The sequence below is a fragment of the Diplotaxodon limnothrissa genome, linkage group LG9 (genome assembly GCF_057381915.1).
Source record: "Diplotaxodon limnothrissa isolate DT_005_m linkage group LG9, D_limnothrissa_male_GT1.1, whole genome shotgun sequence".
In the NCBI taxonomy this organism is placed as follows: Eukaryota; Metazoa; Chordata; class Actinopteri; order Cichliformes; family Cichlidae; genus Diplotaxodon; species Diplotaxodon limnothrissa.
The window spans coordinates 10940606-10953245 of record NC_140604.1 but is presented as its reverse complement, the minus strand read 5'-3'; the positions used below and the strand labels follow the sequence as shown (position 1 = coordinate 10953245).

Genomic DNA, 12640 nt, shown 5'->3' with positions numbered 1-12640 from the left:
GATGAAGTGGCTCCATCTGCGCTAATGAAAACACCATTTTTAATTACAGGCCACTGCACACATATTGAAATAGTTATGTACAGTTCATATTTCTGTTGGTAGTTCTAGAAAACGATCTTAAAATCCACAAACCAAAAAACGCTTCTGATTATTTACCAGTTCAAACAATAAAAATGTCCTTGGTGTTGGTGTCTTCTATACAGGCTCTTGATATACAAACTATAAGATAAATACATCCTAGTTTTATACATCACTTCCAACACAACCAACCTCAGGTGTGTTCATTACTCTACGGGTTTATTTTAAAGTCTGCTAATGAGTGACATGAAGTTTTATCAGTCCGGTGACCTGTCCAGGGCGTATCCTGCCTCTCACCCTATGACAGCTGGGACAGATTCCAGGACGTGCAGAAGAAAATGGACGAGTGGACGTTTTATCATCTCCAGAACAATACTCGTGCTGGGTTTTGTATGAAGTGGTCACAGGTAGTACAATATGTGTGAACTCACCAAAAATGGTTCTATAACACAAGACATTTAATTTACACAAGACATTGATCCCACCAGTGAGATATTGAGATCACTGGTGCTGAGAGAAAAGCCTTTTGTTACCAGACTTCTTTAACCTGCTGCAGTTGACTAGTTTCCTGCAGGATTGAACCACATTTGCAGTGAGTACTAGGTCTTGTCAAAGTAACTGCTGACACTTCACTGGCATTAACACGTTCCCTATCCTCCTTACAACTAAGTTTAACTTGATGTGATTTTAAAAACTAACTTTTACAAAACGTATCCACTGATTCGGTTTGACTCTGGTTTCTAAAAAGATGGCGGGACATGTTTTTACTTAATATTGTGTTTGCTTTCCTGTGACTTCACACACTCGTGTGGTTTGTCCACACACAATCTGGAGCTACAAGAATGACCTGGATGACTCAGCACGAGTGATCTTCAATGATCACCGTTCTGTTAGCGCACAGCGTGCAGTTCTCACAAGTGTCTGCTTGGAGGTAAAGCTGGGCTACAGCGTTTCTATGCTGTTGTTGCCGGGAGGCGTGAAGCCCTTTCCAGATCCATCAGAGCCAACTCTCTGATTTCTTCCAGAATAGAGTACAGACTGGGAGTTTTGCTCTGACGAAACTCTCTTTCCTCTTTGGAGAGTTTGGGGCGCCGGGCTGTCTTCTCCTGAGCCAGCGCCTCTTCATTCTGACGCACCACCTCTTTGACCAGCTGACTGCGGCCCTGAGGGCTGGGCTGCTGGGACTTGGCACTGTGGTGAGGCTTGTTGCTGATGACCTCGAGGTTTAGACGGTCAGCGTGGCAAGTTGAAGAGTGGACAGAAATACGAACCTGAAGAGAGCAGAGAACGTAAGTCACAGTATTCCTCAGTTCGATCACTACACAGTAATGGCACCTACTGAAAATAGTCTAATGGAATGCTATGCAAAGACAGGCCCACTTAAGGTTTGTGACGTAATATATAACAGCAGTCCTCTCAGCACTGTGCGCAGCGTCACAGCTAAGTAGACAGTGGTGTAGAGTGGAGAAGTTTCCGACTGTGCCACAATTTTGTTCATAAATAGGATAAATTGGATACGTATGTTACACACACGTATCCAATGTAACAAACGTTCATCCATCCGTACACGAACTTTCTTTACTGTGCTTTCTAACATTCACACGACGTGGAGACTGGAGCAGAGGGGGAGAAAAACATTCATTAACACTGTGACCTCGGTCAAGTGTCACAGTGAGGTTGTTGTTTTGTTGATTTGTTTGTTGAATATCATCATCATCTCTTTGTTTGATATGATCATAGCTTGACAGCAGTCAATGCTGTGGTGGACAACTTGTGTTTGGGCTAATGTTTCTTTCTATCTTGTTTTGGCCACATGTGTCATCCATCATCATCCATCAGTAAGCTATGTTGTTAGCATTGCCTTTGCCCTTTGACATTTATGACCCCAGGATAAGTCCATGAAAGAAAGAAAAGATGTTGATAACAGTGGAAGCAGCAGTACTCTGTCACTTTTTCATGTCTTAAAGCCAAAGATGTGAGAATAACACACCGTTACTTCAGTTTCTTTTTGTTAGCTAACCTTAGGGTAATGTTTCCTGCTCTTTTTGCTTAAATCACATGCACTTATTCCTCACAATCATCGTGTGTAACATGCCTGAACTTAATATAACTTGACGCCAGTGATGGGCAGCAACGCATAATTAGATTACTTTTTTCAAGTAACGAGTAAAGTAAGGGATTACTGTTGCAAAAAAGGTAATTAGATTACTGTTACTGTCCCGTAAACACGCTGCTCTACTGTGTTACTAAACCGTGAGTTTGTTTGCAAGAGTGTCTCATGACAATGACATAAGTGCATGCGACGTTTGTGGTAACAAACGTGTGCAGAGCAACAATGGATCATTTATCGAGTGCGAGAGAGAGAGTGCGACCGTGCAGCGTTTAAAGGCGTTTATGTGAAAACAATTACCGCCCACTGTCATTTTTTATCTCCCTTTACAAAAAGGTTTGTGTAGAAACGCCACAAACTGGAAGCATTACATTTCTTGTCTTGGAGGAGAGCCTCCCCCCCCCCCACACTTATGTTTTTGTTTTCATATAATATTTAAAAACAATAAACTGAATAACTTTAAATGATTTATTTTCAGGAATCATTTTCGTCTCATTCATCTTACTGACGTTTTGTTACCTTGAGATTAGCTAACAAAGCAGCAACCACACAACACTTTATCACAACAAGATCATAAAACGTCTCTTAATGTTGGACCACAAAAGATCCAGTAGTCGTATGAACCTGTGATTCATATACACTCATGCATATATATTTGGAATCGTCGCCTTTAGGCGCTGCATTGCTGGAAACCTTCTAAAATGATTGATTAGCGTTTTCTGTGACTTACGGTGATGTGGTCAAACAGTTTGAAGGTGGAGGTGCCACAGCTGGAGGTGGTGGTAATGCGGTCCGGGTATTTTCGCACAGTGCCACCCTGCCAATCACAGCTGCCGTCCTGTCCCGCTACCACCACCAGGCCCTCTTTGTTCTTCAGATACACAGGCCCCCTCACACCATACCTGTGAACAACATGGCTGTGGTCAGAGGCAGCCTTACTTACTCAGTGATATTACTCAACCTGCTTTGCGCCCTGTGATTTTAATCATTACATGGATTCTACAGCCTTCTCAAAATGACCACAGGTTACATTTTAATAAACTGTTAATATTGCATATCCCTGTAACACCACAAGCATGGAGAACACTGATGTTATTAAATTACACTTTCCTTGCAATAAACAAGCAGCAACCTCCAGAGGTTAGCTAAGCTAACGTAGAAGTGCCACAAACACAAGGCTGGCTCCAAAGCACCGTCCCTCCCCACAGACTCAACTTCAGCAATGCAATTAACTTATTTAAAGCCTGGTAGAGAAAAGATTCGGGGTTTTAGCCGATTTTCCCTGCTCACAATAAATGTTTAAGGAATTAGTTTAGTAAATTTATACAATTTAAAACTCATTTTGAGGTTTTTTAAGAGAAAATAAAACTAGCGTGTATACTGTTAAATATACATTGATTAGCGTGCAATTACATCTTCCAACAAATTCATTCATTGTCATAAACTTTGAATTCGTCTATTAAAAATACACGAGTGGTTGGCCGTCTGTGAGCTGCTGTACAGCTCCATTAAACAAAGGAAAAGAAGAAGACTGCAGAACAAAACACAGGACTGAAGGTTCTTACTCTGGGATAAACACCAAGACACCGTTGTCTCGAATGGAGTAGACAACAGCGTCAGCCACACAGCACGGGTCTGTCTGAGGGTCTCGTTCTCTGAAAAACAGACACTGAAACAGTGCTGTGGATCGCATTTGGGCTGCCTGTGCTGCCTGCAAATGAAACACAGACGTCAGCACAGCTTCTGTTAATAGAGTAAGAGGTGAATCATTGAAAAACACAAACAATAAAACACCCCTGACCCTGTTCTTGCTGTTGACATGGTGAGCCATTTCCTCCACTTCTTTGTTACTGGCTGGTGCTTTACCAGATACAACGCCCCTCTGCATGTGCAGGGCTGCGGTAAGAAGGCGGTGCACGACAATGTCTGCGTACCGACGGATGGGTGAGGTAAAGTGTGTGTAGCGATCCAGAGCCAGACCTACGACAACGAAGCAAATATCAGCACGTTAGCCTTCTTTCTAGTTCTCAGTCGAATAATTCTTCACAAACAACAGACGTTGGACAAGTGTGTGCAGACGTGTGATGGATGGACTGACCCACAGTCACACTGAAACTCTAGTGCAGCCAATAAAAGCTGTGCAGCGGTATCGTACCATAATGGTAGTATTGGTCTTGAGGATGAGCACCAGTGGAGAAGTACAGAGCCTGTGACATAGCAGTGGTGGCCATCATTCTGAACAACCTGTTCACCAAGGGGTCCTGTGGGTCCACAGCTCGGTCCAGTGAGGCAGCTAAAGCCTTGTTGGACCTGAAGGAACAGAGCCAGAAACCAGGGATGAGTGAGGCCTCTCATCTCAGCAGTCAGTGACACAAAGCTACTTGCATCACCATGTCTCTTGTCCTGGGACCGGTTCTGCTGTTGGTTTAACCCCCCCCCCCCCCACAATCCTCCAACCGCACATTCATATTTTGTTTTCAAACTCCATTGCAGTTCATTCCACGCCTCAGATCCTCAGACCTTTTGTAAACAGTTAAACAAATAAAAGTTAACTGTAATAGATTACAGGTTGTAATTAAATAAATCACTGCCTCTTTTAAAAAACAGAAAAACAAACCATCTTTAATTATTTGAGTTGTTTGTTTTGTTCCCGTGTGAGAATATTCAACACTGCTCTCTGTGCAAAACGGGTTTAAAAGCATAAACAGCTGTGGGATCCTGTTTGTCCGGGATTTGAACCGGGGAACAAACTGCGGCAGGATCAGCGTTGTGCCGAGGTCGGCATCGCCGACAGCATGTGTTCCCCCTGCGTGGCGAGCGTTCGCTGGGCACGGAGTGTGGATCCAGGTTACGCCGCCTCCATTACAAACAGTCAGACGTGGAAGTAGTGATGTTTTAGTTTTGTAAAAAAGTGAAACCTGAGTGTCGTTACATTACCATTCAGTTTAAGGGTTACAACAGAAAATGAAATATTTATTGTCCTCTCGTGGTATCAGACGGGATTATTTTAACAAACGAAGGACATTTTGCCTGATAATTATATTTATCCTGTAACTTTACTGTGTAAAGAGCTAAAACCTCCAAAGTTTCAGGAGTAGTTAGTCGTTATAAGAAGTGTTTGTGAACTGAAAATCAAGAATGTGGGATCCTGTTTGTCCGTGATTTGGACAGCCCAGCGTGTGCTCCCGACGCAGGGGAAACTAATTCTGTCGGGGAGACCGACCTTGCCACGACAGCTGTTGTGAAGCTGAAGCCAAAGGCAAGATATGCTTCATCATATGTTCTAGTCTTTGGTTTGGAAGCATATTTGGCTTCAACCTCAACCTGAGCTGAAGGAACATGTCTTCTTCTTGTCTGACTGCTCATGTGACACCTGAGTGTGTCCCCGTGTTATCAAACATTTCAGGTTCACACACTTGTGTGTCTGAACATGATGTGCGTTGGACTACAATATGCATTTCCTCAGTTTCTATACTGAACAGTCAAAAACATTACCTGGTGTCAATGGTGAAACCTTTGGCCTTTGCAGTGTCCACCAGCTGGTTGAATAGCTCCTGTTGTGGTGGTGGGTGACACCTTAGAAGGGCCTGGTTGGGGAAAGCTTCCTGGATCTTGCGGGCCACCCAGTGGTTGGCGTAAATCATGCACTCTGCCACGGTCTCATGGACCTCCAGGGGCTGACGAGGGACCAGGGCCGTAATGTTCCTCTCCTCATCCAGCTGGGCACCCACCTGAAAAGGGAAAATGCTTCTAACGTGACTTCAATGAAAAAGAATATGAAAATGCATCAGTGGGCCACATTTTACTACAGTTTACTTTAACTCAGTTGAACATGCACCATTCCACCGGAACAAATGCTGCACGGAGAACCAAATGTGAATGAATCTCAACCTGAAAACAGTCTACTGTCTTTCCTACGTTCAGCTCTCTATCATACCAGTAAGAACACATATCCCTAACAGGCACACAGCTCTGCTCATGGGCACAGAAACTCCACCGATCTGCTGTTCATGCTTTTTGTTTATAGTGGACAGCCAATCAGAGTTTAAGTTAGCTCAAAGGAAATGTGCCTTAAAGAGAGAACAAAACTTTTCTCAGACTAAGGATGAACTGAGGGGACCCAAAGTACTTCAGCAGGAACCAAAAGAAGCCAGAAAGTTTGGATTTGAACACAGTTTTGGCCGTTTTATATAATAGATCAAGATGAAACATCTGTTGTCCTTATCCTTCAGGACAACAGATGTTTCACCAGCGGTCAATAATCCAGCTTTGTCAAGATAAGAACTTGATTTTTGGGTGGCAGCTCAATCATTAAACACACTTTTAGAAATATATTGGTTTTTCCACTATCCCAGAAGCAACCCGAGAGAATCATTTTTACTTCATATCAATATTCTGTGTGCGTACAGCCATAACAGGAATGCAATAACTGAATAATAAATAAATCCAAGACATCCTATTAGAGAGCATCTTATAGAACAACAGGAATTGTCCATATGAGGTTTTAACAGATGGCCGACCAGCCGCTGTAGATAAATGGCTGTGATCTAATGTGAAAACTGTCAGTGGTTTCACAGTGGAGTGCTTGGTTTCTTTATTCCAATATTCTCACTGAAATGACTTTCTGATAAAATGTTTTCTGCTGAGGAACGTGTTCTGCTTAGACGCCTGATTTTAAAAATAACGTCTCTATTAGACCGTACTATAATTTATTATCGATGAAAAGAAATATATGGTATCCATCTGTAATTCTGTAAATAACACAGCAAAAAACCAAACTAAACATAAAGACCTGGAAGACTCCTGCGTCTAAATTCATTCAGTTATTGTACTGAGTCCTGAACATGTTAGAAATATGGTATCTAAGCAGATTCTTACTCTGGATGGCATTACCTTGGCCTCCAGTAACGCTGTGAGGAACCTTGGAGTCATGTTTGACCAGGACATGTCCTTCAATGCACATATTAAACAAATATGTAAGACTGCGTTCTTCCATTTGTGCAACATCTCTAAAGTTAGAAATATCCTGTCTCAGAGTGACGCTGAAAAACTAGTTCATGCATTTATTACTTCCAGGCTGGACGACTGTAATTCATTATTATCAGGATGTCCAAAAAACTCGCTGAAAAGCCTTCAGCTGATCCAAAATGCTGCAGCAAGAGTCCTGACAGGGACTAGAAAGAGAGAGCAGATTCCCTTCATTGGCTTCCTGTTAAATCCAGAATTCAAAATCCTGCTCCTCACATACAAGGTCTTAAATAATCAGGCCCCATCTTATCTTAATGACCTTGTAGTACCATATCACCCTATTAGAGCACTTCGCTCTCGCTCTGCAGGCCTACTTGTTGTTCCTAGAGTATTTAAAAGTAGAATGGGAGGCAGAGCCTTCAGTTTTCAGGCCCCTCTTCTGTGGAACCAGCTTCCAGTTTGGATTCAGGAGACAGACACTATCTCTACTTTTAAGATTAGGCTTCAAACTTTCCTTTTTGCTAAAGCATATAGTTAGGGCTGGACCAGGTGACCCTGAATCCTCCCTTAGTTATGCTGCAATAGACCATGGCAGCTGGGGGATTCTCATGATGACGCCGAACATCATCATCACCTCTTTGTCATCATTATCACTGACTACATGTTTATAGACCAATCTCCATTTAATCATTAGTTATCATTAATCCCTGGCCCTTTTCCACAGGTGTCTTTTGACCTGATTTCCTCCCCTCGGCTGTATGAAGTGTTTCGGGGTGACTGATACTGAATTTTCTAACCATGATGTCATCTGACAAAATGACCAAACACAGAGGTTAAGTCAAACTTTCACTTAGACAGAAGCTTAGAAGGGAGAATCTTCTGCAGCTGAAATGTGCGAGAAAGATAGTGGTTCCAGTTTTTAATGTGCAGAATGGATTTCTCTCCACTGAAGCTATGTGCACGGTTTACTTTGTTTGATTCACTTCAGATTCATTGAATCATTTTGTGTCGTATGTTAGACGTCAGTAATGACGATGTGTTAGGGTTAGACACTCAGCTATAACATGCTTACGCTTTCAATTAAGAACATGAACCTTAAATGTTTGCAGTCTTTATTTATATAGTCTTACTGTTAAGTACACACATTACCAAAACACACAAAATACTCTATGAAGATACAAGAAACCAATCATACCTCCACTCCTTCCAGCTCCAGCGCTCCTCCTCTGTCCCTCTTTGCCCGAAGATGTCTGGCTACATGTGTGAGCATCTCAAGTGCCTCAGTGAGTTGAGCTAGCTTAGAACCCTTTTCCTGAGGACCCAGGTTGGCCAGTTCCGCTACCTCAACCTGTTCTCCGTTGAGGAGCGCCTGAGCCAGCTCGTAGTGGAGCTGATAGGAGGAGCGGATGAGTGTACGACCATACCAGACCTCTTGGACTTCAAGGGATTCTGCGTCAAGCTCCCAAAGCACGCTCATTGCATACCTGAATTTGAAAGTGTCAGTTACACAACTAGCATGCATTTTAAGCATATGAAAATGAAACGTGTGATGGGAAGTCTACTAACCTGTCAGCACCTCCCAGCAGTGAGCAAAGGTCTGCGCTGAGAATAGCAGGCAGCATGTCGTACCTGCGGTCTGCCAGGTAGTAGGTTGTAGCCCTTAAGAAGTGACATAATAAATATAAAAAGGCAATGAGATCAAAGCAGCAGCTTTATCATCTTCTTTCTAATCAAAAGTGAGACATAATTTGAAAATAAGTACTAAATATTCAGAGTTTGTTCCACCTTTGTCATTTTCATCCTTCTGTTTATTAATAAGTCAGGAAGGATGAAATAAATAAGCAAAATGTTTTTCTTATGATTTAATAAATATTCCCCATTTTCTGAAATAGAATTTAAGGCTTCAAACCACAATCATGAGATTTTAATTTACTTCTTTAAAGTGTGGAGGCGAGCTGGACAGGTGGGTGATCTGCACGCTGCTTTGTGGACAGCTATGAAATGTAAAATGGAATTTTAGAGTAAGTCAGAGAGAAAGCAGAGGACCAAAACTACATTAAAAATCACAACATAAAAAATATATAGTAAGATTTCAGTATTATTTTATAAGTGCACGTTGTTAACAGTCTACACGGAGTTTCTCTCCTCACTCGGCTCTCAATCATCTTCTGTACATGCTGCTGCTGCTGCTGCTGCTGCCTTTAAAAAACGACATGCACTTCATGGACCTTCTTACTAATTTATCTGCAGACTACACTTTATCAGATACATTTTATTAGCACTGGGTTAGACACTTCTGCCTTCTGAACACTCCTTTCTTCACTTCCAAGACTCAACAAGGTGCTGAAAGAATTCCGTAGAGATTTTGGATTATAGCGAGATTACACCGAGATGACAGCAGAATGCATTTGCTGCAGATTTGTCGGCCGTTCAGCTGTGACACAAATTTTTTTGGGCTGCTTCCCTGTCACATGGTGTCATCGCTGCATGTTCCCAGGAAGGAAAATTTGTGGAGATCAAGTGCAAGCATTACTTTTGCAGCCCCGACCTTCACTTCATTTACTGCAGATATTTTAAACTCAGTTTTATTCATTTGTACAATACAGCACAAAATAAATAAATAAATCAGAACATGTGCATATATCTGGACATAAACACAGATGAATATCTTCTTGTTCTATTACTGTGGTTCAACTGTCTTGTATCATCATCCTCTTTATTAATAAGATGCACTGAAAGCCAATTATAGACAAACCATTAACATCAGGTACTCAAGGTCACATGCCATCATGTGACCTCCGGTGTTTTCCTGACACCCGTAACTGTACAAAGGGGATCTGAAAACAAATGATGTGTGACACACTGTTCTTTACTTCTACCACTCAGTAGAATAAAACTAATTTAGTTGGAAGCGGACTCATTTTTCCTTTTTTTGCTGCATGACCTTCTGGTTGAATGTTGTGTACAAGTATGGCTGCCATGTCCCGTAGTAATATATGTTTATGAAGGCCACAGTGAAAATCACTCAGGCTTTCCCACAGCGGAAACATTCCCCTGTCCTGTTAATGGCATCGTACTCAAAATGAGCACAAGTTCTTCGTAACAACATGGACCACTGTGTTCTGTGTGTAGCAGTTCTCTACTGTGAGAACCCCAACCACCTTTTAGCACGACCAGCATTCGTCCATTCGCACACATATTCATACAGCGCGTTAGTCTATACCTTTAAGCATTTTCTCTCACATGCACACTCACACTAACGGATGCATCCAGGGAAATTTGGGGGTTAAGTATTTTGTGCAAGGTGACTTTAACATGAAGCCCGAAGGCACCAGGGATTGAACCAACAACGTGCTGACCATTGGTTCAATTCCTGGTGCCAGTGATACTTTCAAAGCCATCATGGACCCTGTGAAGTCCTTCTACATGTGATTAAATGATAGACATTTAAGGCTTAATGCTTCACATCAGACACGAGCCTTATTTAAGGTGGCCCTCTGTGTTATTTATAATTGCGCTACAAGGCATGCTGCTGATGCAACATTAATTCAGGCAACAACTTTCTTGCCTCTTTGTACTTCTGAAAGTTCCTCTGAACACTTATGCAAGATGCTGTAATTTTCTTTTATCCTTTTATATCCCACCTACTCTACCCAACCACTCCAACCAGTTCCTCACCTTGAACGTGCCTCCAAGTCTGTGAGCGAACCCTCTTTGACAAAGTGAGTGACATCAGCAATGTGAACTCCCAGCTCCAGCCTTCTGTTGGGGAGCTTGTGTACAGACAGCGTGTCGTCTACATCTTCACAGCCGCGTGGATCGATGCTGAACACCAGGCGACTGTCCCTAAGATCCCGCCGCTCTGCCACCTCAGAGGGGTCTACCGTCCACGGCTTCTCCAGAGAGTTGACCGGCATCTCTCTCAGCTGATGGCAGACGGACAGGCACAGCTAAACAGCCGCATAGTCTTTTGAACTTTTCACATTTTGTTATGATTCTATACAAAACATTAATAATAATAATAATAATAATACATTTTATTAAGCGCCTTTCAAAACACTCAAGGACACTTTACACAAAGACAAAGCAAAACAGTGTTTCACTTTCAGTTGCTCCCTTGTCACAAGGGGTCACCACACCTGATAGCTCAGCATCTTTTGATACGGCAGAGTTTTATACCAGATGCCCTTCCAGGCACAACCCTGATTTGTATCTCCGGTTGCAATCGAACCAGTGACATTTTGCCTGCAAGCCAGTGTGTAAACCACTGATGAAAAAAGGAAAGAATGAACTATTCCACATATTTAATGATTCTTTAATATTTTGTTGATTTGATAATAATAATAATAATAATAATGGATTGGATTTATATAGCGCTTTCCAAGGCACCCAAAGCGCTTTACAATGCCACTATTCATTCACTCTCACATTCACACACTGGTGGAGGCAGCTACAGTTGTAGCCACAGCTGCCCTGGGGCAGACTGACAGAAGCGAGGCTGCCATATCGCACCATCGGCCCCTCTGGACAACAATAGCTATATTGCAATCTTTAAAACCTTTGGTTACTATGGTAACTCTCTGATAACCAAGCACTCTCTGATGTGACCAATCACAGAAGCTCTACTGCCACCCCCTTTATAACATAAAAAGTTATGAATGATGTTCCAGTCTATGATAGTGGACTCATCTGTGCTTGTCCTTTGTTACAGCCCATTGCAACCCTTACACTCCTTACAGTGGAAATGCAGTTGTCTTCAGGTGTTGCCTAGGTTTAACTGCCGATTGTCTACACCTGGTGAGGTGTGGCTAAAGGCGTTCCTGAAGTGGTCTAGTCCAATCACCTTCTCCAGGCCAATCAGCATTCATGCTGTGTCCTCGGTTATTCTTCCTTGTACACGCCTCATCTCATCACTCATGCTCCATTCAACCATTCCACCACCAGCTTCCAGGCTCTCGGGGCTCCTGCTCTAATCCTTTTCACAGACGGGGTTCTGTTCCGCTGAGATAGGCCATCTGAGTCTAACGGCAAATCACCTGTTTAAATTCTGTTCATCAGTAAATCAATTTCATTCTTTCAAATAACCTCTCCTTATTAAAATATCTGTACTGTATTTAGTGATGAACAATTGTTAAACTCTGGTGTTTGCTCCCATAATTTCCCTTTTATTTTGACGCTCTCTGCTCTTTCCTCTTTCACCTGATCTCTGACTGCGATTGTTTGGAGGTGAAAACCAAACATCACCTGGGTTTCAGAAAACCAGAGTTACCCTGGTAAGCAACCATTCTCTGTATCTCACTATGGGAGATATAATCTACTTCCAGGTTGTAAGTTCTTTATCCTTAACAAGGTATGGAGCAGGGTAAGCCCACACTAAGGACTGAGTGTGCCAGTGAGGATGCAATAATATCAAAAACGCATAACCTAACAAATGTAATAGATGGTCCTCTGGTGAACTGTGAAGGTCACACTCTCAGTAGCCTT

General features: G+C 42.4%; 1 protein-coding gene across 1 annotated transcript; it reads right to left on the bottom strand.

The window, feature by feature from the left end:
- Positions 1–298: 298 nt before the first annotated feature.
- On the bottom strand, positions 299–11138 carry LOC146625161 (DIS3-like exonuclease 1). Its single transcript, XM_085362652.1, has 9 exons — positions 10835–11138; positions 8723–8815; positions 8352–8640; positions 5684–5919; positions 4344–4498; positions 3990–4168; positions 3754–3899; positions 2919–3090; positions 299–1349 (listed from the first exon to the last, which is right to left on the bottom strand). Exons 1-9 carry the CDS (start codon positions 11071–11073, stop codon positions 1032–1034), a joined length of 1827 nt encoding a protein of 608 aa, XP_085218778.1. The 5' UTR covers positions 11074–11138; the 3' UTR covers positions 299–1031.
- Between the last annotated feature and the right edge of the window lie 1502 nt (positions 11139–12640).

Bases quoted from the DNA above. Each gene is read 5' to 3' on its own strand.
- LOC146625161 (XM_085362652.1), bottom strand. From the start codon at position 11,073: ATGCCGGTCAACTCTCTGGAGAAGCCGTGGACGGTAGACCCCTCTGAG. The intron at 4,499-5,683 runs GTAATGTTTTTG...CTGTTCCTTCAG, and splicing joins GGTTTCACCATTGACACCAG to GTCCAACAAGGCTTTAGCTG. The intron at 4,169-4,343 runs GTACGATACCGC...TCGTTGTCGTAG, and splicing joins AGACCAATACTACCATTATG to GTCTGGCTCTGGATCGCTAC.